The 24,138-nt window shown below is 50.2% G+C and overlaps 2 protein-coding genes across 5 annotated transcripts in view; one reads left to right on the top strand and one right to left on the bottom strand.

The window, feature by feature from the left end:
- Positions 1-24,138, bottom strand: part of LOC143823215 (uncharacterized) — a 575,613-nt gene that overhangs the window by 132,682 nt on the left and 418,793 nt on the right. The window lies entirely within an intron of this gene.
- TMEM132D (transmembrane protein 132D) overlaps positions 1-24,138 on the top strand; it is a 304,697-nt gene that overhangs the window by 249,166 nt on the left and 31,393 nt on the right. For all 4 annotated transcript variants that reach the window (XM_077309304.1, XM_077309303.1, XM_077309306.1 and 1 more), the window contains one exon: positions 22,242-22,385. In XM_077309304.1, coding sequence (XP_077165419.1) covers positions 22,242-22,385 — 144 coding nt within the window. The remainder of the gene's footprint in view (positions 1-22,241; positions 22,386-24,138) is intronic.

Genomic DNA, 24,138 nt, shown 5'->3' with positions numbered 1-24,138 from the left:
ACACAGCTGTCCTATCACCCTTGCCCCCCACTTCTCCAAGGGACATATATCCAACTCTCTTAACCTCTCCTCACAAGGCAGGGATTCCGACCCCCTCCACTTCTCTTTGAATGCAAAATAACTTGTCATCATCCTTCTTGAACTGCAGAGGCCAGAACCGGGACCTGATATTCCTAATGGAGACCTCCAGCTTTTACGATGTTTATAGGAAATGGCTCATTAGCCTGCGGGTGAGCTTTTCTCCCCTTTGATGCAAAGGGAGTCAGGAAAATGCATTGGTTGCTCCGCGCCCTGATCTCAGCAGGAAATCTTCAGCCCACCTAATCATAATTGGGGCCATTATCTGAGCGTGTTTCTGGGTGGATCAGCACTTCTGCCTAATAACCCGTCGGCTCTTTGGTGCCCCGGCAGGAATTATATTCTGTCGCCATCGTCAACTCAACGTGGGCAGGAGGCCTCGGCATTACTGGAGGATGTTTCAAGATGGCCAAGAACGAGACACGAGTGGCTGTTTAGAAGCTTCCCTCGTTATGCGCAATTTCCCCCTTCCCTGGGAGAGGTTTGATTGAAGCTCTAAATACCTGAAAAAGTCGATTTTCTTTTACCGTCGCTAACAGATTGTCTTGTTTGCTGAAATGGCTTTGCCAGACAATACGGTCAGCATGTATTTCAGGCATAAATTGGAGCTGGGCCATCTTCGGGGGTCTTTCCTATCACCCAAATAGCAATAACAATAGGAATAACAACAACAAGAAGACGTTTATTTGTGTAGTTCGCCCTTCCCAACCAAGCTCACAGGAATATACAAAGCAATTTAATTTACATAATAAAACAGTCTGTTCCACATGATATATTTCTGGTAAGGCCTGGGTGAGGAGCATATCTCCTGGCTTAAGTGCCACTCAGCGCTTAACACCCACTCCGGGTAGTTGACCTGCCTCCTCCTCCTCCAACCAGCTTGCCTGTCTGTCTAGCAGCCAGCCAATCAACCTCCGTCCCCCACCCCTGACCACTCCTTCCACTTCCCTCCGAAGCTCAGAGGCTGCAGATCCCTGCTGTGTGAGAGCTGCCCCTGCCAGTGAGCCCCTGCCCCAGCCTACAGCCTTTCCAGGTCCTGGGGGAAGGAGATGCCATCCGCAGGTGGGTCAGCTGCCAAGGGCCAGGATTTCAGGTGGGGCCACTGCCATCCCCAACTACATTGTCCGTACCCTTGCCCCCGACTCCCCCTGGGTCACTGAGGAAGGGCGAGGCAGCAATGACAAAGTGGTACAAGCAACTGAGCATAAAAGGTGGGAGGGTGTGTAATCCTGAGAAGAATGCAAGTGGAGGCTTGCAGGGGTGGAAGGGAGGGAATGAGCAGGCCAACCCCGGGGCGCTATGTTCCCAGGGCACCAAAACACCAAGAACTGACTCTGGTTGCAGAATCCACAGTTGTATATTTCCTCCAGCAACCTCTGTGGTCTGCCAAGAGGAATTTGTCATGAAGTGCTAATGTGTATGTCTGTGGTTGTCGTATGCCAGCCACAGTCCAGGGGAATTGTCGACTCGTGGAGGCTGGAGTTGAAGTGGGGTGCTTTTTCCCCACCCCTGGGAAGCTATTGTGACAACTGGCACGCCCCGCCGTCTCTCTCCCATCAAGCGCTCATTCCGCCGAGCAGTAATGGATTATATCTTGTATAATGAGGCATGATCTATCCAGTGTATTTAGCATAATGAAAGAACAATGCATCATTTTTGAACCTGTCAGGAGAATACCTGGGGTGCATTGCAGCAGGCCCATCCACAGCGTCTTCAAGTCTCCCGAGGGGAAGTAGGGAAGGGGACCTTGTCGACGGCAGGGGGAGAGAAATTGGAGAGGCAACTCTTGCCTCATTGTGTCTCCCAGACAATAAGCGGCTGATAATTGCGTTTAGCCAGTCAGTGTCAATGGGTTGTAATTCATTTGTTTCTCTCCCTTTTTGGGTGCATGTGTCTGGCACGGAAGAAAGCTTTAAAAATAAATAGCCCACGTTCCTTGAAGCGAGCACGGCATGCCAGCCACTGATAAATGTATCAAATTCCAGCATGACTTTATCTCGCCTCCAGATTTCGGGTAGCTTGCGAGGATTTAGGTCAGTGGATAATTCCCCACAAACGTCAAATCGTAATGCTATTGACAAAAGGCAGAACACAAATCGCTAGCACATTTTTCTAAATCCCAAGCTGGTGAGTAGCCTTCCTTTTTATATGTACATATCCACATGGATAGATTTGCAGCAGAAGCCTTCGAAAGCAATGAAACAATTCAAAAATTCGCACGCCGCGCTGAGATTGACAGGCCGGGCTTTCGTTCCCTGTCAGCGCTGCCTTTGTCCCCTAAGACCTGGTGCGGAAACGGTCATTCTGGAAAGTGCTGCCAAAGTATGCACAAAGCCCAACTTACAAAGAGACACTTGCTTTGTCAGCGGTGTTGAGTTAAGAACCTTCAAGGGATTAGGACCGGAAGCTGCCTGACACTAGCAGGGAGTCCTTCTTTCCCTCGTCTCTCCATTTTTGGATATGGGGGTTTCGCAAGGATGGGCGGCCTAGTGCAGAAAGGCTCGGAAACTTGAGTTGGGGAAGACCTATTTTGCCCACAGGAAGAGAATGTATGGAGCAGGCTGCTAAAAATAAATATTTAAACAAGCAAACATCTCAAGAACATCTGTAGGAACTGGACAGGGAGGTAACTGGAACATTGGATGACAAATAGGGCCTTCCTATCTTCTACCTCCAGGCCTTCCTGTCCTCTACCATTCCCCGGAGTCCATTGAAGCTTGCACCGACTGCTTCAGTGACTCCATCCAGCCACCTCATTCTCTGTCATCCCCTTCTTCTTTTGCCCTCGATCACTCCCAGCATTAGGCTCTTCTCCAGGGAATCCTTCCTACTCATGAGGTGGCCAAAGTATTTCAGTTTCATCTTCAGGATCTGGCCTTCTAAAGAGCAGTCAGGGCTTATCTCCTCTAGGACTGACCGGTTTGTTCGCCTTGCAGTCCAAGGGACTTGCAAGAGTCTTCTCCAGCACCAGAGTTCAAAAGCCTCAATTCTTTGATGCTCGGCCTGCCTTATGGTCCAACTTTCACAGCCATACATTGCCGCTGGGAATACCACAGCCTTGACTCATCCACAACCTGTTCTTGGAATTGCTGTGAAAGTAGGGAACCAGCTGCTTCCGTTTACCTGGGAGTGGCATTCTCGCATGGGTACCACTCCTGGGAGAGGGGGTGGAGCCTGGGCACCTACTCCTGCCTTCTGTCAAGCATCCTCAGTGTATATTGGAACAGCAACAAAAATCCGAACCACGCTGTAGGATCTGAATTGACAGGGACTGAGTAGGCATGAAAAGTTGGAGTTCTAGGACAGTGTACCGTCCTGAGCCGGTTTTGGGAGGGCAGGACAGAAACAACAACAATGAAAATGTCAGCTCATTGTATGGAAGCCGCGAAAAGAAGACAAACTCCATGCTGGGGATGATTAGGAAAGGGACGGAAAATATAATGAGCGCTACTGGAATGCCTTTGGGTATTTGGGATTCTGTGAGCGTTTCTAATTGCTATATTTTTTAGAAAGACATTGACAAACTGGGGAGGCTGCAGAAGAGGGCCATCAAAATGATTAAGCGAACGCTGGCAGGGGCTCATGGGAATTGTAGTCCATGGACATCTGGAGGGCCGCAGTTTGACTATCCCTGTGGTTGGTGGACCTTTCGTAATATCAGAGGCTAAAGAGTCTAGGGTTGTTCAATCTAGAAAAAGGATATCAACGGGGGAACCTGGTGTGGTGTAAAGTGCCCTCAACTTGTAGCTGACTTAAGGCCACCCCAAAGGGGAAGGGGTGGCCAAAGCGTAGCTCTCCGCGATGGACTACAATTCCCACGAGCCCCTGCCAGTGTGTTTTTTCCTTCCTGAAGCACTGGAACTCACAAACGTTGCGATGGAAGAATCTGGACGATAGCTTCCCTAAAAGGCAGGGCCCCCTCCAATGGGACACAGGAGCAGGGGCGGCTAGAGTTGCCGGCCTCCAGGTGGGGCCTGGAGATCTCCCAGAATTTCAGCTCATCTCCAAATGATACAGATCAATTCCCGAGGAGGAAATGGCTCCATTTGGACGGTGGATTGTGGCACTATATCCCCCCCCCCAAGTCCCTCCATCCCCTAAACCCTGCCGTCCTCTGGCTTTACTCCCAAGCCCCCAGGAACTTACCTACCTGGAGTTGGCCAATCTTGGTGCTTCAGTAGGTATGCCAAGTATTCCTGGTCTCCCAGTGGGACCGGGACTCCAGAAGCTCTCCCACCGTTGTCCTCCCAAGGACCAGGGATACAGACCATCTCAGCCCCAGACAGAGTGTTCCATCTATACCTGGTGGTTTATAGCCACCGATGGCCCTCTGCTCCACCTCGCCGTCCAGTCACCTCCTGAAGCTACGTCTGTATCCGCCACCCACTTCCTGCAACAAGGCATTGCACGTTTTAATTATAACATCTCTTTGGGTGAAGGAGGACTTCTTTTTACCCTTTCTCGTTGCACTCATCTATAAGAGCAGCTCTTTAGAAGAGCAATTGAATGCACAGCAGCCCTTTGTCATGATATCCCACCATCATGATAGCCACACGCCGGTGAGAATTTCAATGCGTGCCCTTTCAAAAGGAAAGCTTTAGAGGGAACTGATGCTGCAGAGGTAGCGACCCCCCTTCCGCCTCCCCGAAAGGCAATGTGTGTGTGTTCTAACATTTTTTTTATCCTCTCAAGATCTTCTCACCAATGCTTGGCCGCCCTTGTTTACTCACAGCTTTGGTAGGCAAGATTCAGCAAGGTGGTGTTTTTCAAGGCAGGTGTAGCTATGGAAACAAGGCAGGAATGCAGAGCGAGGGTCTTTGGGTGGATTTGCAGGGAACATTACTAGGCTTACCCCGAAACACAGACGCACACAAACACACACGCACCCATAAACCCATATGTTTATGTATGACAGAGGAAGTGAAGAAGGAGACAGTTGAACATGTGGCGTTTGTTAATAAAGGGGGGGTTCTTTCGAGGAGGGGCTCCCGCCACTTGGTGTCGTGGTTAAAAGCGGCGGCTTCTAATCTGGCGAGCCGGGTTCGATTCCCCGCTCCTCCACACACAGCCAGCTGGGTGACCCTGGGCTAGTGACAGTCCTGATAGAGCTGTTCTCACAGAGAAGTAATATCAGTAATATCTCTGGGAGAACGGGGACTGGCCCAAGGTCACCCAGCTGGCGGCAAGTGGAGAAGGAGTGGGGAATCGAACCCGGTTCTCAAGATTAGTGGCCACCGCTCTTAACTGCAACACCAAGCTGGCTTTCAGGAATTCTGGCCCCACTGGCAGACCTCAGCAGGCTACAATGCCCCGTCCTCCCCTAAAAACAGAAGGGAACCGATCCCTTGGAAAAGCGTTCCATCTGACGCCCCCTGATTGCTGCTCCTGGTTCTCTTGATGAAGTGGCCTTGTTTGTTTTACTCTTTATTTCCCTGGAAGTGGCTTGGAAATTGCAGCGCTCTTCAGCATCTGAGGCTCGCCCACAAAAAAAATAGCCTCTTCTGAGACAACACAGCTCTCCATGGCTACCCCTGGAAGAGATGTTTGGTGTCCAACAAGAGCTGACCAGAAATGTAGAACCCATGGAAATGTCCATGCGAAGTGAAATATGTTCACGATGATGCATTCTTAGCTCTGCTTATCAAGGGAATCCCCTGAAGGGCCCATTGCTTCAGAATCACATTTTTGAAGTGCTCTTTAGAGACAAGGGGAGAATTGCCTTGTGCCAAGGTGCTCTGTGCATTATGTAGCAATGCACAAAAGTGTGTGTGTGTATTTGGGGGGAGGGGGGGAGTTTCCATCAGCATAAATCCCAGGTCCTTCTACCGACCCATTAACAGCTACCCTTTATGGACAATAAAACACGCGTTCGGAAAGAACGTATTCCGGATGGCGCAGGGTCAGAGACTAGCTGGGTGGTTTGGCTTTTTCCAGTATTTATGAGCCAATAAATTTGATTCCGAGAGGACCTAATATGCACACGGCGTTTTATGGAAATGCGTAACGTGTTATTGTCAAAACGCTTTCTGGCAAATCTGGACGAGTCTCAGCAATTATAGGATGGGGGTCCAAACCCTCTGTAGCCTGTGAGTAAACACTGACCCATTACTGGTAATCTAGGGAGGAGAGGATAGGTCAGATCTAGGTGATCCAGGCAGATTTTGATTTTTGATTTTGGAAGCTGAGCAGGGTCGGCCCCGTTAACACATGAGATGGGAGACCACCAAGGAAGTCTGGCTTTGCTATGCGTTGGCCGGCAATGGCAAACCATCTCCGTTTGACTCTTGTCTTGAAGACCTTACAGCAGGGGTGGCCAAGGGTTCATGGGAATTGTAGTGTGTAGACATCTGGAGAGCCTCATTTTGGCCACCTAGAGGGTCACCGGGAGGTGGCTGCAACTGAACAGCACTCTATACCCTCTATACCAGTGGTTCTCAACCTGGGGGTCAGGACCCCTTTGGGGATCGAACAACTCTTTCACAGGGGTCACAGCAGGGCAAGCAGCTTGGCCGAGGGGGGGGGGGCTGCCATCCACACAACAGCCTTGCGGGGTAGATCAAGATAGAGCGTTTGTTTGTCTGAAGCAGCGGAAAAGAGCAGGATCGGCATGGTGGGACAAGAGGCAGAACTGAACTGAGAAACCCTGGAAGAAAACCAATTTATATACTATCATGAACAATGGATCTTCACACCATTGGTCAGTTTGGGTATCATTTCTGTGAAAGAACCCTTGCATCATTTTAGGGCTGGCGGTCACCACAACAGGAGGAACTGGATTAAAGGGTCACGGCATCAGGAAGGTTGAGAACCCCTGGGCTAGAGTCTTGATCCAGTGTGCATGCCATGATATCAGACTCCCTCTGGGACGACCGATACACTCAAGTTGTTTCATGCTTCGAAGCTGAGCTAACCCACTCCTGCAACGGGAGCAAAGAAACGAGGGCGTGCATCGCAGGGATGGGCCTTTCCGTCAGATCCTCTTCCGCTTTCTTTCGAGGCCTTTCCGCCTCCGGCTGGTGTCTGAGAGAGGCCAGTGAACTGAACTGTGAATCAAAATATTTGGTACCGACAAAGAAAGAAAACAGGAGTTGAGGAAGTGAGGGTTGAAAAGAAAAGGGGGAGGGGAGGGGGAGGGAAGCCAGACTGTTATTCTCCAACTGGTACAATTTTGTGATGAAATACCAGCCGGGCATCTCATTCTCATCACGTTGCCCCCCCCCCACCACCGCATTTACAGAATGTTTAAACTGGAGGTAGTCAAACTGCGGCCCTCCGGATGTCCGTGGACTACAATTCCCATGAGGCCCTGCCAGCATTCGCTGGCAGGGGCTCATGGGAACTGTAGTCCACGGACATCTGGAGGACCACAGGTTGACTACCCCTGCCCTACAGGAGAAAAACCAGCCAGTTGGAGGGAAGCTAAAAATTTGGAGGGCTGCAGTTTGACTACCCCTGGTCTAAACAGAGAGTCGGCTGTTTTGCGAGAAGGTGAAACGCAGTCAGAACGAAGGAATTTTGGACAGTTAATTAAAACGCGAAAGGAGAGTGATAATGGAATTAATCATCCACGAGGCAGGAAAGCAGTTGTAAACCCGAGCCCGTAAAATAATTAATCGAGAATAATTTAATATTTGATCCCTCCCCCCCACTCCCCCTTCCCTCCCCCCCCCCACTCCCCGAATGCCAAAATCCAGTCTATCAACCGGTTTAATGGTTTCGGCGGCCTATAAAAATGGATTTCCCAGAAAAACCAGACAAAGGGTGATTGACTTCACGGACAGGAATATTTATGCAGACAGGGGATTTTAAGATATGAGTGATTAGGCGGGGAAAGGGAAGCTTGTTGTCAGGGGAGCCGTAAAAATCCCATCACCATCATCGTAACTCATGCTCATTATGGGATGTGCCTGCTATTGTTTCCATCAGGGTCTTCAGGCAAGGCCTAGCGTGGGCTTTCTCAACTGGGGTTTCATGAAACCCCTGAGATTGGGTGGGGGTTAATTAATTGTAAAATATATTTTAATTTTTAAAAAATTAAAAAAATATATTGAGTGATATGATCATATATGGTTAGGTTGACCCACCCCAAAATGGCCAGTGATGGGCCTAGAATGGGTGAAAAGGGGAGGGTCCCCAGTCTAATCCAACCCCCTGCACAGTTCAGGAAACTCACAACTACCTGCCCACCCACAGTGGCCTCAGTTCCATGCCCAGATGATGCCCCTTCCCCCCAAGAAAAACAGAATCCCTGACCGAAATTTTCCTCCCAGCGAATTTATTATAAATTGCTCTGAGCTCACTTCATAGGGAGCAGCGGTATATAAATCAAATCAACAAATAAATGAAATAGAGTTTCCAGAGACTCCTAGAGAGGACTGACATATCTTCTGAGAGTGCCCCGGAAGTGACATCACGCTGTCAGCCCAATGGCCATTTTTTATTTTTTTTCTTCCACTTCCTGTTGCCATGCAAAGATGTGGAGGGACGTGGGAGATGGGGTGAGGGAGAGGCATCTCTCTTCCCGGTAGGGGCTTGCCTGCCCTTGTTTCCATCCTGATGAGATGGTGACCTGAGCCTCAGAGAGGTCAGGGCTGGGGCAGAACTTCAGCACGAACAGCTTTCCAGGTCAGCTCTGAGAGGAATTCGTGCAGTGGAGCTGTTGTGGTGAGCCGGGAGCTGCTGCCGTTTCAGATCTCGTCTGATCCACAGGTTCAGTAGCCGGCTTTCGACTGGATGCTCTCTCCCACCCTCAGGAACAGCCAAGGAGAGTGTCAGAGGACCTTGTTATGTGGCACCGTTTCCCCTGGGGTGTTTTCTCTGGGATTCACCAAGCTGGAGCCAGCCACTCTCCCTAACCTGTGAAAGTACAGCGGGAAAGGGGAGGACAGGACACAGGGCCCTGAGCTCTGCTGAAGGAGGAGACTATACAAATACCAGACATATTTACATATTTATTTACTAAAGTAAAGAGTTCCCATATCGGTGCAGAGAACGTTAGGATTACACAGTGTTAAATACCCTTTCCTCGGAGGCTGGGGAAGATGATGTCCTTTGCAGGATGAGCCAATAGCCTGGGGTCTCTCCCTCCCTACTCCACCTCCCTGGAACACCCTACAGCCCTTACGCCAGCCTTCCTGGAACTGCTGACAGGGATCTGGGACTTTGCCTGGTGTCATTCCCAGCCCCCAAGGTTTACATATTGTAATGGCATACTCATAAGTTCTGGCCTTGGTGCACAAGATAAGACTGGCTTGACCCTGCTCAAAACATGCCCTCCTCCAACTCATGGGGAAGCTACATTCCGGAGAGGTACATACTGTTCTGTTGATAAGAACCACAGGTCAAAAACAGTCAGACCAATATGCAGAACTGTAGTCAATTTCTAATACTGTGTCAGCAGTCAGAAGGTTGCAATCATCTTCTTTACCACCAGGCCATCAAGTCCACTGGTCCATCAAGGCATAATTTTCTACTCAGTCCGCAGCTGCTCTCCGAGGCATCAGGAGGGTCTTTCACGTCACCTTGTACTGGATCCTTTTCAGCAGAGACGTCGGGGATTGAACCTGGGACCTTCTGCATGCCCCACAGATGGTCCGCCTCTAAGCCACCGCCTCTCCTGCCTGTGCAGTTGACTTCATGCCAATGCTTTTCATAGAATCATAGAGTTGGAAGTGACCAACTTCCAAGTGGTCAATGGCTGGAAGCAGAAAACAAAGCCCTGGTAACTCATTTCCCTTCCCCAAATGAGTGGGCCACTCTTTGATTTGCAGGTAGCGGACCAGCTCAGAGCCTTCCTCTCTCCAGGCAGCCCCAAGGAGAGTCACACGGTCACCTCTATTGCGTTGGAGGGTTTGATTTCCCACCGGCAATGTCGTCTATTAAATAAACTTGTCCCGTCTCCCCAGGACAAGCCCACCGCTCCAATTTGTCAACTTGAATGGCCTGCAGTGGCTACATGCTCACAGCAGTCTAGGGTCTCAATAACAAGGTGATGGATGTCCCTCCTGGACTTAGTCTCGTGGTCCATGAAACAGTGTCATTCAGTGTGGCCGGCATGCTGGAAACTGGTAGCAAAGCCCACCCACCTCCCTTGCAAACCAGGGCCGGGACACTGGCTGACACATTCATAGTTCCCAGGGAAGAGATTTCATTTAATGTTCCAAACTAGCAGAGTCCAAGACGTTTCAAGGCCAAATGTACACGTTGAAGATATGATGCAGGTTATTGTTGTGGCTTTTGAACTAGGTTTGGTTCTGAGTCCCTCCAGGGAAATGCAGCTGCAGAATATTTGAAAGTATGCTGTTGTCTTTGTGGATGAGGCACAGATCCAAACTCATAGCGCTTTGAGATTTAAAAGTGAGAAATTCTTACTGGAAAGATTTACAAATGTATAACATATTCATCGGCTTCAGTCTCCTCTCTGAAATGGGGTACAAAAACTTAAAGCGTGGTTATAAAAGCAGCGTATTGCAAGCCTCTTGTGCCTAGGCTGCAGGCAGACTACATGCCTACAAATCAGCAGAGAGCCTTAATGGCTGCTGCTCCTTGCTTGAACAAAAACACAGACTAATCTGCTTTTCCTGAAGAAGCAGGACATGGGCGAGAACCCATCTTTAAGGGATGCCCAGAGCACATGGCTCAGAATTACCTGCAACATCACCAATGACTAATTGATGCCACTAGAAAGTACACAGATACAGCTCAGCTGCTTAAATAGCTTAACAACAGCCCTTCAATTTTAACCCCCGGCATGTCCAGTTTAAAAAGGACCCAGCAGTAGGGCATGTCAAAGACCCCAACCTGAGACCTTGGAGAGCTGCTGCTTTGATAGGTCAATACTCCGATTCAGTATAAGACAGCTTCAGGTGTATTCAGATGTGGCTCAGTGGCAGAGCATCTGCTTGGGATGCAGAAGGTCCCAGGTTCAATCCCCAGCAGGTCCAGCTAAAAGGGCCAGCTAAAACACCTCTGCCTTGACCCCAAAGAGCCACTGCCAGTTGGACTGGACGATAATAGACCAATGCTCTGATTCAGTGCAAGGCAGTTTCTTGGGTATGTGTGTGCAATATTCTTTCCACTGCATTTCCTAACTACACTTTGGCAGAAGGAGAGAAAGATGACTGCAGCTTTGTCCTGAAAGGGGAAAGCCCAGACCAGAAAGTGAGAGCTGCTAATGAGAACAGTGAGCCTCCTGGCCAAGGTCCTTAAAGCAATGAAAGCTGAGACCGTTAGCCATAAATCAACAGCCCGCGATGAATTCGGAGGATTTAGGCAGTTCTTTGCCTGCAGTCTCTCCGGGGGAGCACACCCTCCCCGGTAACATAAAAGATGAAGGCAAAAGCCATCATCCCCGCATTGTCATCAGGTAAAGCCTTGCGTGTAATTCTCCCTGTTCGTCAGATTATGGAAATAATGCGGTGTGTTCCCCACAGTGTAATCTGATGTTGAGATGAGATTTATTTTCTTGAGCGCGCCGAGCTGACATTAACATAAGTTCCAGGGGTAATCATTCCGACGGGATTAGACATTAAACAATCGTTGCGGAACATGCAAGGTTTCCGTGCTGCCGTTTCCATGTTCCCGGGGATATTATTACAAGACTTGTCATGTCTTTCCTCTAATGGCTTTTCAGCGCCGGGCTGCCACGGTGGAGATTTACAAAGGTCCGATTCTTCCTTCCTCTCCGACACTTACCCCCTTTGGGCGTAAACATTTCCGAATGCACTCTGCATCCGTGCTTCTCCCTCTTTTCCTCTGAGTCCCTGTGGATTGTGTTTCTCAAGCACACGTCCTGCAGCGGTCAATCCATTCTGGTTTAGGGTGCTGGAGGGAGGGGGGAATAACCCACCAGATGTACGCCTGCCCTGGCCAGTCCAGGAGAGGGATTTCACCAGTTTTTGCCTCTTTCCTACCTCCCGGGACCCTGTAAGCTCTTGAGAATCTGGTTGAAGCGGTCTGGGTTGGAATTTTTCTAGGGGTGCGAACCTTTTTCCGACGTCTGTATTCTCTCCTTGGTTATGTGGAGGGCCATGCGTCTTAGGGTTACCAGCTGTGAGTCAGGAAGTAACTGGCAACTTTGAGGGTGCAGCCGAAAGTGGGTGGAATTTGGGGCAGGGATGGACCGCAGTGGAGTATAATGCTGTGGAGTCCACCCCAAATGCAATAATAGGCTGTATTGCAAGGTGCATAGAATCTAGAGCCAGGGAAGTTATAAGACCACTCTATTCGGCATTGGTTAGTCCAGGGGTGGGCAAACTGTGGCCCTCCAGATGTCCATGGACTACAATTCCCATGAGCAAATGCTGGCAGGGGCTCATGGGAATTGTAATCCATGGACATCTGGAGGGCCACAGTTTGCCCACCCCTGGGTTAGACCTCCTTTGGAATATTGCGTCCAGTTCTGGGCGCCACAGATGTGTGCGTGGACATAGAGGGAACAATTTTGGTTTTTTGCTTGTTTGCTTCTAGAATTTTTAAATGGCATTCGCACCCATCGGGACCTCTTGTCCCACTTAACAAATACATATCAAGCCAAACACCAAAATGCCCCTGAGCGCTATAACCGTTGAGAAACAATTAAAACTAACCGGCAGAAAGGAATGCGGCCATTCCGGCCTGTCAGAAACGCAGCAGATTCCCTTTTCAGATTGCAGATGGCTGGAAGCTCCAGGCTGGGAAACATTTTGGAGGCGGAGACTGAGAAGGGGAGGGACCTCAACAGGGCAGAATGCCATTGGAGCCCACCCTCCAAAGCAGCCATTTCCTGCAAAGGAACTGATCTTACTTGTCTAGAGATGCATTGCAATGACGGGAGCTCTCCAGTCGCCACCTGGATAGAGATGCCAGTCCACTTAAGTTCAGACTTTATTCTCGCTCTGCTTTTAACAAAGGGCTTTCATGGACGATCGGATCCCGCATGTATCTCCTGCTTGCCTAGCAGACCTTTCCTTGCTCCTCAGACTTGGAAAGCGCTCTGTTTTACAAATATGGCATCAATGCCGCCGTGATCTGCATATTCAGCCAATGCGTTATTCCCTTCTTCTCCACTCCGACAAACTTCAGATTCTCATTTTGCTGTGCAAATAACTCCACCCGCTGTCGCCGTAGATTCAAATTCGCACCGACTCTGCTCTCTCCTGGGCTAACTGATGAAGTCGCCGCACGGGTGACAGTTGATTTCCCAAAATGGTTTTTGGGGGATCTTTGACACGGCCACGGCGGTGTCTCCGGAATGACCTTGGGGCAATGTCGTTGCAGCAGATCCATGGCCGGAACCGTGGGGAGCAGGGCATGGGGAAGACGCACATCACAGAGATACGCTCAGAGGGGATGCCAGAAGACGGCAACCAGGCCAATTTTTGCACTGCTTGGAGAGCAGATCAGGGACTCACAATGTCAGGGAACAAATTTGCCCCCGGCCTCCTTGTTGCAGCACTGCTCCTGGGAGGCTGTTTCTTCCAAAGCTGGTTCCAGAGCCTAAAGCCATGCACGCCACCAGCTGAAGCTAATGCTGGGGCTCTTGACCCGAGAGCAGGCCGCAAAAGATAAAATCCGTTCATCAGCGACGGGACGCTTAGCCGGAGCAAAGCCGGGCAGGCAGCTGGCTGCGTGCGGACAGCAATTATCTCTTGAGTTGATGAACTCCTGTCCAGGTGATAAAAGTCACTGAGAGATGTTTGATGGGTCGGCGGCAACACAGTGTTAACCTGGTTGCTGATTTATTTCTGGATGTCCTTCGAAGCACTTGGCCGTGGCCGGTTATGTTTTCTCTCCCGTTTTTTCTCCGAGAAGCGTGGGGGGGGGTCGATGGTTCTCCTTGTTGCACTGAGTCCTGCTGACCGACTAGGGCTGCCCTGTGCACCAATGAATATTCACTTAGAAGGCATGAGAGGGGTTGGGTGGATTTACGGAGGATCGATGGATTAGTTACTAACTAAGTTTCTCTGGCCCGAGGTTTCTGTGGGGCTAGTTCTGAATAACAGTGGCAGGGGACAATAAAAGAGTCTTACAGGTGCCCGGGCATTTGCGTGGAGCCTAACTGCAGGCAGGATCGTAAAATTTGGCACCCCAACCCTTTGCTCTGGGGAGGTGCTAGCCCAGCCATAATGGGGGGAGGGGGGGCAAGGGGGAGAAAATAGCTTTTGGATTGGAATTAATTAATTTTGATGATGTGTCCTTTACCAGATCTTCAGCAATATCTGGGAGACACAAATATTTGTGCACCTTTGAGCCCGATTTAGATTTATTACTTTGGGGACCAGGTGGGAAACATTGGGTCTCTTTGACAAATCAGGCACGTATTCTTTTGATCCCGTAGTCATGCAGAAAAGGAGCATCAGGTCGTCCCCGTGAAGCATCCTGTTTTGTTATCAGCTGCCGAATTCTGTCGAGAGTTTGCCATTATTTACGCTTCATCCCGGAATTACATGGAATTACAGCTTGATGTCTGGAAATTAATTAGCGATTTCTCCCAAGAAGTGGTGGCTGGCGACCTGCCGACTCCAGGACTCAGTTTGTTGCCTGATTTTGAACGGCAGGCAACAGGCACGGCTGACGTGAGATGGTTGTCAATGTAAATGGCCGGGCGCTCAATGTCCCAGAAGAGAACATGTTGCAATGGGATGGCCTCCATGCAATTTTTGGGTGCCCGTCACTAAGAGGTCAGGAGGCAAATATCTTCCAGGCCAGATTGGCCAGGGATTCAGATTTTTTTTTTTTTGAAGGGATCATCTGGGCATAGAATTGGGATCACAGGTGGTTCTGAGTTTCCTGTATATTGTGAGTGGGGGGGGAGCTGGACTAGATGGCCTTGGAAGTCCCTTCCCACTCTAGGATTCTAACCAAAGAGTATGCTTATCTGAAATGGGGTTCGTTGTCATTGTCGTTCCTTTGTCGGACGCTTTCTCAAAAACATCAGCACTGTGCTGGATCAGATGACAAATCCATCTTCTCCGGTGGGATACCCAGGGGATGCCAGCTCTGGGTTGGGAAAGACCTGGAGATTTGGGTGGTGGAACTGGAGGAAGGCAGAATTTGAGAAGAGGAGGGGCCTCAGCCAGGTGCAACGCCATAGAGTCCCCCTTCCAAAGTGGCCATCTCCTCCAGGGGAACTGATCTTGGATGACTGGAGGTCTCCAGCCACAACCTTCTGGTTGGCAACGCTAGTGATACACGTCTGCTCAGCCTGAACTGTAATACTGAGATTTAGATGGCGGGTGCGAGGTTGCTGATTAGATTGCCAACTCCAGGCTGGGAAATTCCTTGAGATTGGGGGCGGAGCCTGGGGAGGGTGGGGTGAGAGAGAGCATCTTGCCCATCAACCTATTAGGTACTATTCGTTTAGTGTCCCAAGGAAGGAAGCACACCATTTCTCATGGCCAGGAGCTGACTGACGAAGGGCAGGAAGAGACTGGCTGGGTTCCTCTGGGTTCCTCTGGGTTCCTCTTCCTCTCTCCCCCTCCCTTTCCAAGCATCGGGCGTCCATTTGGGCCCCCAGAAGCCTGACAGACAGCAGCCTGCAGGCGACGCCTTTGAAGGCAACCGGGTGGCCAACGAAGGTCAGGAGCAAGGTCGTGGAAAGCAAAAGCACTCCGAAAAGTATTAATATTTACAGATGAGAGATTGCTGTTTGTGCTGCTGCATTGCATTATTTAGCGCCAGCCATTTGGAATCGCGGCGAGACAAGCAAGGCGCAGCCATCCAAAAAGAAAGGGCCGAGCCATCAACAAGCCCAGAGGAATTGCTAGTGGTGTGGTGGGAGGAGGTCACGGGGAAGCCAGGCTCAAACTTCTCCCACGCACAAGGCTCAAAGGTCTTCACACTTTTGGAGGGGCATCATGTGAGCATGGGATTGGGGTCACTGTGGGGGGCAGGTGGTTGTGAATTTCCTGCAACTCTATGATTCTATGATTCTAGGCTGATCCTGCATTGGGCAGGGGGCTGGACTCGATGGCCTATCTCAGTGGTTCTCAACCTTCCTAACGCCGCGACCCTTTAATGCAGTTCCTCCTGTTGTGGTGACCCCCAACCCTAAAATGATGCAAGGGTTCTTTCACAGAAATTAAACCCAAACTGACCAATGGCGTGAAGATCCATTGTTCAGGATTGTATATAAATTGGTTTTTTTTCTGGGGTTTCTCAGTTCAGTTCTGCCTCTTGTCCCACCATGCCGATCTCGCTCTTTTCCGCTGCTCCAGACAGACAAACGCTCTATCTCAATCTACCCCGCAAGGCTGTTGTGTGGATGGCAGCCCCCCCCCCCCGGCCAAGCTGCTTGCCCTGCCGTGACTCCTGTGAAAGGGTCATTCGACCCCCAAAGTGGTTGAAAACCACTCGCCTATATGGTCCCTTCCCACTCTATGATTCTGTGATTCTTTGATTCTAACTATCTGAAGGTTGTCCTCAATGTGACCCAGAGCATGAATGTTTCCGGTCTATGCTCAGTCCTTGACCTCTCCATTATGCGCACTCTCACTTGGCCATGTTATCCATGCACGGAGCAGTTTCTATGGGTGCCAGAGGGTGGGAGTGGGATTTTGGGATCTGGCCCCCCTCCTTGAGGACGTCAAACGTTCACGAGTGCATTGGTTCAGAAGCGTAAGAAATCTTAAGCAGAAGCATTAATGCGGCCTCCGGCTCTCTTGACAGATATAAACTCGTCCTTGGGGGGATCGCGCCGACGCTGCCTAATCAGCTTAAGGAGTTAATTAAACAGCTGTCACTTAGATCCTTCACTCCGAGAGCTGATGCTAAATAAGATTTGGAATTAGTTCTGCATGGCTGAGGCATGATCCTCGGCGCACCGAAGACGACTTCCAGCCGAGGGGGACGGAGAAAGGAGACAGCTCAATGTGATCCAAACAGGCGGACATATGGCTCATCCAAAATTCTTCTCAGATTCAGGAGTTCTGAATCATCAGGGGATAGTTTCAGAGAGCCGGGTCAGTCTGCAGCAGGACGCTCGGACTTCAGTCCATTAGCACCTTTAAGACTAACGAGACTTCCAACAGGGAAGCTTTCAAGAGTCTGAACTCCCTTCATCAGATGCAAGCAAAGTAGAAATGGGGTCTTTATATCTTATTCAGAAGGTGGGAGTTCAGCTTGAGCAGAGCAGAGGGCAAACGCGGGGGGCCGAAAATTAGCATCCGTAGTCAGATAAAAATCCTATGTTCCTATTCTGTTCCTGTTCTAGGGAATGGGGGTCTGTTGTTCTGAATATGAGAATTAATTTCAGCCATGGTGAGGCAGAGCAACCCCTGATTCTCCCATTTGAGGGTTCATGTATGTGGCAACTACCTGGTTCCATCTTGCACTTTTTCCTGAGCTCTGCAGCCCACAGGCCTCGTATCACCCTCAAGGCCAAAATGTACAAGGGGCTAATTGCTCTTCATGAGAACTTGCAAGACATACAGATGGAGGGCAAGGGGTGAGGTCCTCTTCTAGCCAAAACGTATTTTGATTGGTTCATTGGCCTAGGAATTTGGAATCAAGCTAGCCAGCTTGGATTCTGATGGGATTCCACTGTGACCTGCCTGTTTGCATATGGACCATTCATGGAGAACGCTTCAGATGAGGTCTCAAACTGGGGGTGGGGTCTCCATGTCCCACCTGGGGGCTGGCATCCCTAGCCTGTTTGGGAAAACCGCGCCCAATTCTGGATCTTCCCGAAGGGGGCCTTCAGATCTGCAGCCCCAGAAATGTGTGTCAACTGGTGGGAGTTAATCGCCGGGACCGTCCCCAGGACTTGAACAAATACCTCTGCCTTGTGCATTGAGGTTCGGCATCTTGCTAATGCCCACGAACGCCGTGATGGCGTTTTAATGGCTCTTTAATGCTGTGTTGTATTACGAAAAGCACCGCAGCAGATTATAGTTAAAGCTAATGTGTTTATCCACAGGCTCCCCACATATTAATTGCTGGAATAACAAATATTAAGAAGTCACTTAAAGTAAATGTGAGCGCTTTCAAACACTGCCCGATCCCACATGGCATAATGCGAGGTTTCCTGAATATTCATGTCGGGAGCAGGGAGAACATTCTTGGAGGAATTATGCAGACATAATGAAGTCTCCCCGGCGCATGAAAATCAGTAAGAGGCCCTCCGAGGGAGGCATGTTCCGCCTCTGTGCGAAGGCTGCCAACTTTTCCACTCCCTCCTGTGACGGAGCTTCTAACCATGGTTGGATAAGTAGGAGCTAGTAGCAGAAGTTCTCCCTCACATGGGAAGAAACTTTCAGCTCTTGGTTACTGCTTGGATTGCCAGTCTTGGGGGCCTGCAGAGCTCCTGCCAGTCCAGATGATCGACAGACAATAGAGAGCAGATCCCATGGAGAAAATGTCTGGAGTGGAGGATGGACACTAGGGCATTGTGGGTTTAAACTACAAGTACAACGATGCAGGCTAGATATCGGGGGGGGGGGGGATTCACAGTGAGAGTAGTTCAGCAGTGGAATAGGCTGCCTAAGGAGGTGGTGAGCTCCCCCTCACTGGCCGTCTTCAAGCAGCGGCTGGACAGATCCTTCTCATGGATGCTTGAGGATGATCCTGCATTGAGCAGGGGGTGGGACTAGATGGCCTGCATGGCCCCTTCCCACTCTGGGATTCTAGGAGTCTAGTTCAGCAGTGGAATGGGCTGCCTGAGGAGGTGGGGAGCTCCCCCTCACTGGCGGTCTTCAAGGAGCAGCTGGACAGATCCTTCTCCTGGATGCTTGAGGCTGATCTTGCAGTGAGCAGGGGGTGGGACTAGATGCCCTTGTATGGACCCTTCCAACACTAGGATTCTATGATACTCAACAGTGAAAATGTTGAGAAAGGCTGGCTTATAAGGATTGTCAGAAGCTCTTAAAGACAAACAAAGCCTTTGCTTTGGAAACTGCTTTTGCTCAGGGGTCCTGACCAGACTGCTCATTTCTCTTGGCTATCTCCTCATCTCCCATAATCCTCTGTCAGTGACCAACGACGATTAGAATCCGTCTTCCCAAGAGTTGGGTACCGTTTGAGCTTCTTTCCTTTCTTTCTTCCCCTGCGCCTGGCGAATTAGCGGCTGTTTAGATTCTTTGTTCTTTGGCGTGCTGAGATCTGACCCCGTAAATCTCACATCTAAGCCGGAGTAAGTATCAGGTTCGTTTCCGGAGAACTGAACGACTTCTTAAGATACTTCCCCGCAGGAGATCCTTCAACCCGCTTTGTGTCATGAGAAGGACGGAGGGGAACGTGATTTCCAAAGCTTCTCCCCGGCGCTTAAGCCGGCCACAGTGATTCAGTACCCCCCCCCCCCCCCCGCAGCTGAACCGGCAAAGAGAGACTGAAAGGGAAAGAAAGCATTCTTCAAGCACATGCCATAATGCATAGAAGCTTCTGTGTTTTATTGAATTTGGGAGGGATTTTTTTTAATGGGGGGCACATTTCAAAATGGCATCTGAAACCTACCTCCTCAGGATATGCAGATCAGGACTCAACCGCAAACACTAACAGCGCTCCAAGAATTACAGAAAGTTAAGGCCCCCGCTGTGATCTGAGGATGGGTGTCCACCACAATCAAGAAATGTCCATGCTTGTATGAAATTTTCGTGGTGGAAAAGGCCCCTGCAGCGCAGCTAATTTATAGAGACCCCCGTAGGCCAGCGGTGGTGAAACGGTGGCTCATGGGAATTGTAGTCCACTGGCCTCTGGAGAACCGCTGTTTGGCCACCCCTGCCATAGGCTTTTCAAGGAGAGAGGCATTCAGAGGTGGTTGGCAACCCGAGATTCCCTTGGTGGTCTCTCATCCAAGTCCTAGCCAAGGAGGACTCACTTGGCTTCCAGAACCCAGTGAGATTCGGCCAGGTCAGGGCGGCTGATTAAGTACCATTATGTCCCCATCGACTTATTTATCTATCTGAATTTTATACTGCTCTTCCGGCAAGCTGGCTCAGGGCGGTGGACCCCGAGCAATAAAAAGACATGTTCAGAGGTGGCTTGCCACCAACTGACTCTGCAGAGCTACAGCCACAACCCTGTCCCATGGCAGAGTGGGGGATTCAGAGTCAAATCTCCCAAATGGTAATCTGACACTTAAACCACCATGCCATACTGTTTCTGTAGACCCCAGCTCTGCCATCCCATTCACATTTACTCGGGAGTAAGTCTCATCGAACCCAGCGGCTTGAATTCCATGCAAACATGCCCGGGATTGGGCTGGACTGAGAGGAGCATGGCTGAAACACACGTCTCATGTTCCCTCCCTTCTGTGAAGGCTGTCTGTTTTTTCTCTTTTGAACTCGAAGAAAGTCTTTGTTCCTTTTAAGAAGTCTAAAAAGTGCTTTGTGATATGCAGGATATTCGATTTGAGGGGGGTAGGGCATTGCTCCCCTCTAGGAGATGGTAAGCAAAGTCAACTTGTGATGTATTCTCTCTTTTTTTCCCCCCGATCCCTTGTTCAGTTCTTCCTTTAAAAAAATAAAATAAATCAGGTCAAACTTCTGAGCTCACCATGAGAACCATTTAGCTCCGAAATTACCCCTCTGGGGGAGGGTAGACTTTCATTCATAGGAATCCAACAAAATCAAGTCTTCCTTGTTCTGCATACATGCCTGGATTGTGATGCTTAAGCAGCTTGGGGTTTTGAATAAGGAGGGGGAACCCAGAAATCAAGCCGCCACAATGGTCCCCTCAATTACCCAGGGTGCAAATCAGTCGTAACTTCAGAGGAGACAATGGAACTGCGCTTGAATTCCATCAAGGTGCAAGAGAAAAGGTAGACTGGCCTAATTGCAAACTCCGGGGAGGATTCATGTACTCCGAAGTCAGTTTTGATTAATATTTTGGCACGGTCGGACTGCCGTTGCGAAGGGCTGATGTGGGAATGGGTCTCCAGGGGGAAACACCACCCTTTCCGCCATCTCTGGTGGCCAAACGGGACCGTCTCCGTGCAAAGGAATAACTGGAAACGCATCGAGGCTCAGAAGAAGCAGGGGAGGGCAGCCGTGGCAAGGCTGATCCCGTCAGCTCAGCCCTGGCCAGCACTTGGAAGGGCAAACTCCAAGGATACCAGGGCTGTGACGTGGAGGCAGGCAGCGGCAATCCACCTCTGAGCATACTTGGCGTTGAAAAGCGCATAAGCGCTCTCCATAAATCGTCTGTTTATCCCCTTCCCAAGCAAGCCCCATCTCGACAGATCGGAGAAACTGAGCCGCATCGTCCCCAGCTCTTATTTGGATGGGAGACCTCAGAGGAATATCAGGGTCATGCATGGCACCAGGCATCCAAGAGTCTCTTGCCCAGCTGCCGGACAATCTTGGGCTCATCTGGCTATGTTGCACTTGTGCCGTGTGAGAAAGAAAGAAAGAATTCAACAGAGTTGCAAGCTTCTAATTTCCGTTCATGCCAGCGGGTTTACTCTTCTTAGGACTGCCCTGGGCGAGGAGTCAAAAATGCCAAAGGGTTCACTGGGAGTTGTTGCAGAAGAATCCCGGTACAGATTCGGCGCTATCAAAGTTGGACTTTGTAGGTAACCCGGGAGAGGGGTTTGTGGCACCTAAGCTCTGGCACCCTCTCCCCAGGGAGAGCCGTCTGTCCCCCTCCGTTGCCTGATTTCCCCCGCAGGTGAATGTGTCTCTGTTTCACTTGGAACTCCTGTAGTGATCCCTCCTTCCCAGCCAATGTTATAGTGGCTTGGCAGTGTCGTGGTGTGGATTTTAACTTCAGTTTGTTTTCATGATGTGTCTTCGGGTGTGTGTGTGTGTGTTCGGGGAGGGTGTGGAATTGGCTGCCTCTTCCCTTATAATCCCCCAAGAGCATTGCAAGCTTCAGATCAGGACTTGCTCAGGGTCCCTGGCCAGAGAGAGATGAGATTGGCCATGATCAGAGCGGGGCCTTTTTGGCCTTGGCCCCAGACTAATGAAATGAGCTCCTGGGAGAGATCCAGGCCCTGCGGGACCTCCATCAGTTCCACAGGGCCTATAAGAGGAAGCTGTTCCATCCATGACCATCACTGTCCCACATTTTCCATCTGCCCCACCCCCTGTTCATTCCCCTGAAGGTCTATCATACTGAAGGCCAGCACAGAAAAGGTCTACGTCCCTCACTGGTGCCATGACTTTGCATTTGCATTTGCCTTGTCATGTACAGAAACGCTGCACATGTTTGTTCTGCCCTGTTAACGGGAAACTGCCTTTATCTTCTAGGAGGCGGAGATCTTGAACACGGCCATCCTCAACGGGAAGACCGTAGCAGTTCCTGTCAAAGTGGTCTCTGTGGAAGAGGACGGGACAGTCATGGACCTCCTGGATTCAGTCGAGTGCAGATCTTCCGACGAGGACGTGATTAAGGTAGGACACGACGTTTCAGCTTGGCCAAAGCATCCACCAAAGACTGGTTCACAGCCTTTCCAGGGATTCCCCCCAAATCCTCTTTCATATCTCTCCTTAGATCTTGGCATTTTGGGTCACCTCGGCCTTGGTCCCCACGAGGAGCCCATGCAATAGCAAGCTCCCACTGTTCTATTTCTTTTAGACTCCCAAATTCAGCGGCTTAGGAGCCAGATTGGTCTAGTGCAGGGGCTCATGGGAATTGTAGTCCATGGACATCTGGAGGACCACAGGTTGACTACCCCTGGTCTAGTGGTTAAGAGCAGCTGTCGCCAACCTGAAGAGCCGGGTTCGATTCTCTACTCCTCCTCCACATGACCTTGGACCAGTCACTGTTCTTTCAGAGCTCTTCTCACGGATCAGCTCTGTCAGAGCTCACTCACCCCCACCTATTGTAGGGAAGAGGAAGGGGTGGCGATTGTAAGCTGCTTTGAGATTCCTTCAGGTCATGGAAAGCAGGGCCTAAAAACCAGCTCCTCTCCTTCCACAGCAATCTCTCCACACCACTGAGCTGTGGCACTTCTCAAAGCATGCTTCCGAAAAGAATGTGTGACCGCATCCCGGGAGCCCTTCCAGCGCGTGCTTCAGCTTCCTCCGTGCCCCTTTGGCTGCCTTTCCTCCACTATGTTTGCATACTAATCCTTCCGCACATAAGATGAGCTCGGGCGGCTCGAAATGTCAGACACGCTGTATAAAAATCATTGCAGGGTTCCCATTTAGCTGAACGGTTACGGAGCCAGCTCTCGTGCTGGCGAGGTCTGATTAAACACCCCTCGCCCGGTGTCTTAATCCAGGTGGCCTTATAAATCTGCCACTGATTTGGAAAATGGATTTGTTTAATGTATGTTTAAGATAAAGGAGGAGGAGGAGGAGGGGAGAACGGAGAGGGCGCTGCAGGCTCTTTGGCGGCATTATTGATTAGACTTTGGGCTCCTTGAAACTGGATTGCAGCAAGCCTCTTCACGCTCCGTCCGCAGAGCTGGACCCCGCAGGTGTCAACGCGTCTAGGGCGATATGTGCAAGAGCAGCTCGCTGAACCTAGGATATGTGGGAAGGGGAGTAACACCAGGGAATGTTTCATAGATAGGTTTAACACCAGTTTGTATTGTATTTTGTATTTTATTGTATGTATTCTATAGGGTTTTAAAGATTTTTCTGTAAATGAGCCGGCTAGGTCTGAGAGTGCTGGTATTTAAATGCAAATGTAAACAAAATCTGTTCCACTAAATATTTCTGGTCAGGCCTAGGAGGAGGAACTGGTCTCATGGCTTAAGTGCCACTCAGCACTGTCCCACCCCTGAGTGCCTCCTCCTCCAACCAGCTTGCCTGTCTGTCCAGTGGCCAGCCAATCGCCTTCCATCTCCCACCCCTGACCACCCCCTCCTCCTCCTTCCACTTCACTCGGAGGCTGCAGATCTCTGGTGTTTTAGAGCTGCCCCTGCTGGTGAGTTCCCTAACAGCTGTCTGCAGCCTTTCCAGGTCTTGGGGGGAGGGTTGGAAGCATTCTTCTTCTACCCCACACCCCCCCCCAATCTAGTGCCCATCATATTCCTGAATGCCCCTAGTAAATAAATAAAATTCTGCACATAGCAAACACCTCAGAAGATAGAGAGAGATCTGAACATGCTGGAGAATGAGAACAGGATGCAATTCAGTTAGGAGAAGTGCAGAGTTCCACATCTGGGACACAAAAATGAGAAGCAGGCATACTGGA

This window comes from Paroedura picta, chromosome 13 (assembly GCF_049243985.1).
Source record: "Paroedura picta isolate Pp20150507F chromosome 13, Ppicta_v3.0, whole genome shotgun sequence".
Classification (NCBI taxonomy): Eukaryota; Metazoa; Chordata; class Lepidosauria; order Squamata; family Gekkonidae; genus Paroedura; species Paroedura picta.
This window is presented reverse-complemented; position numbering and strand designations above follow the sequence as displayed.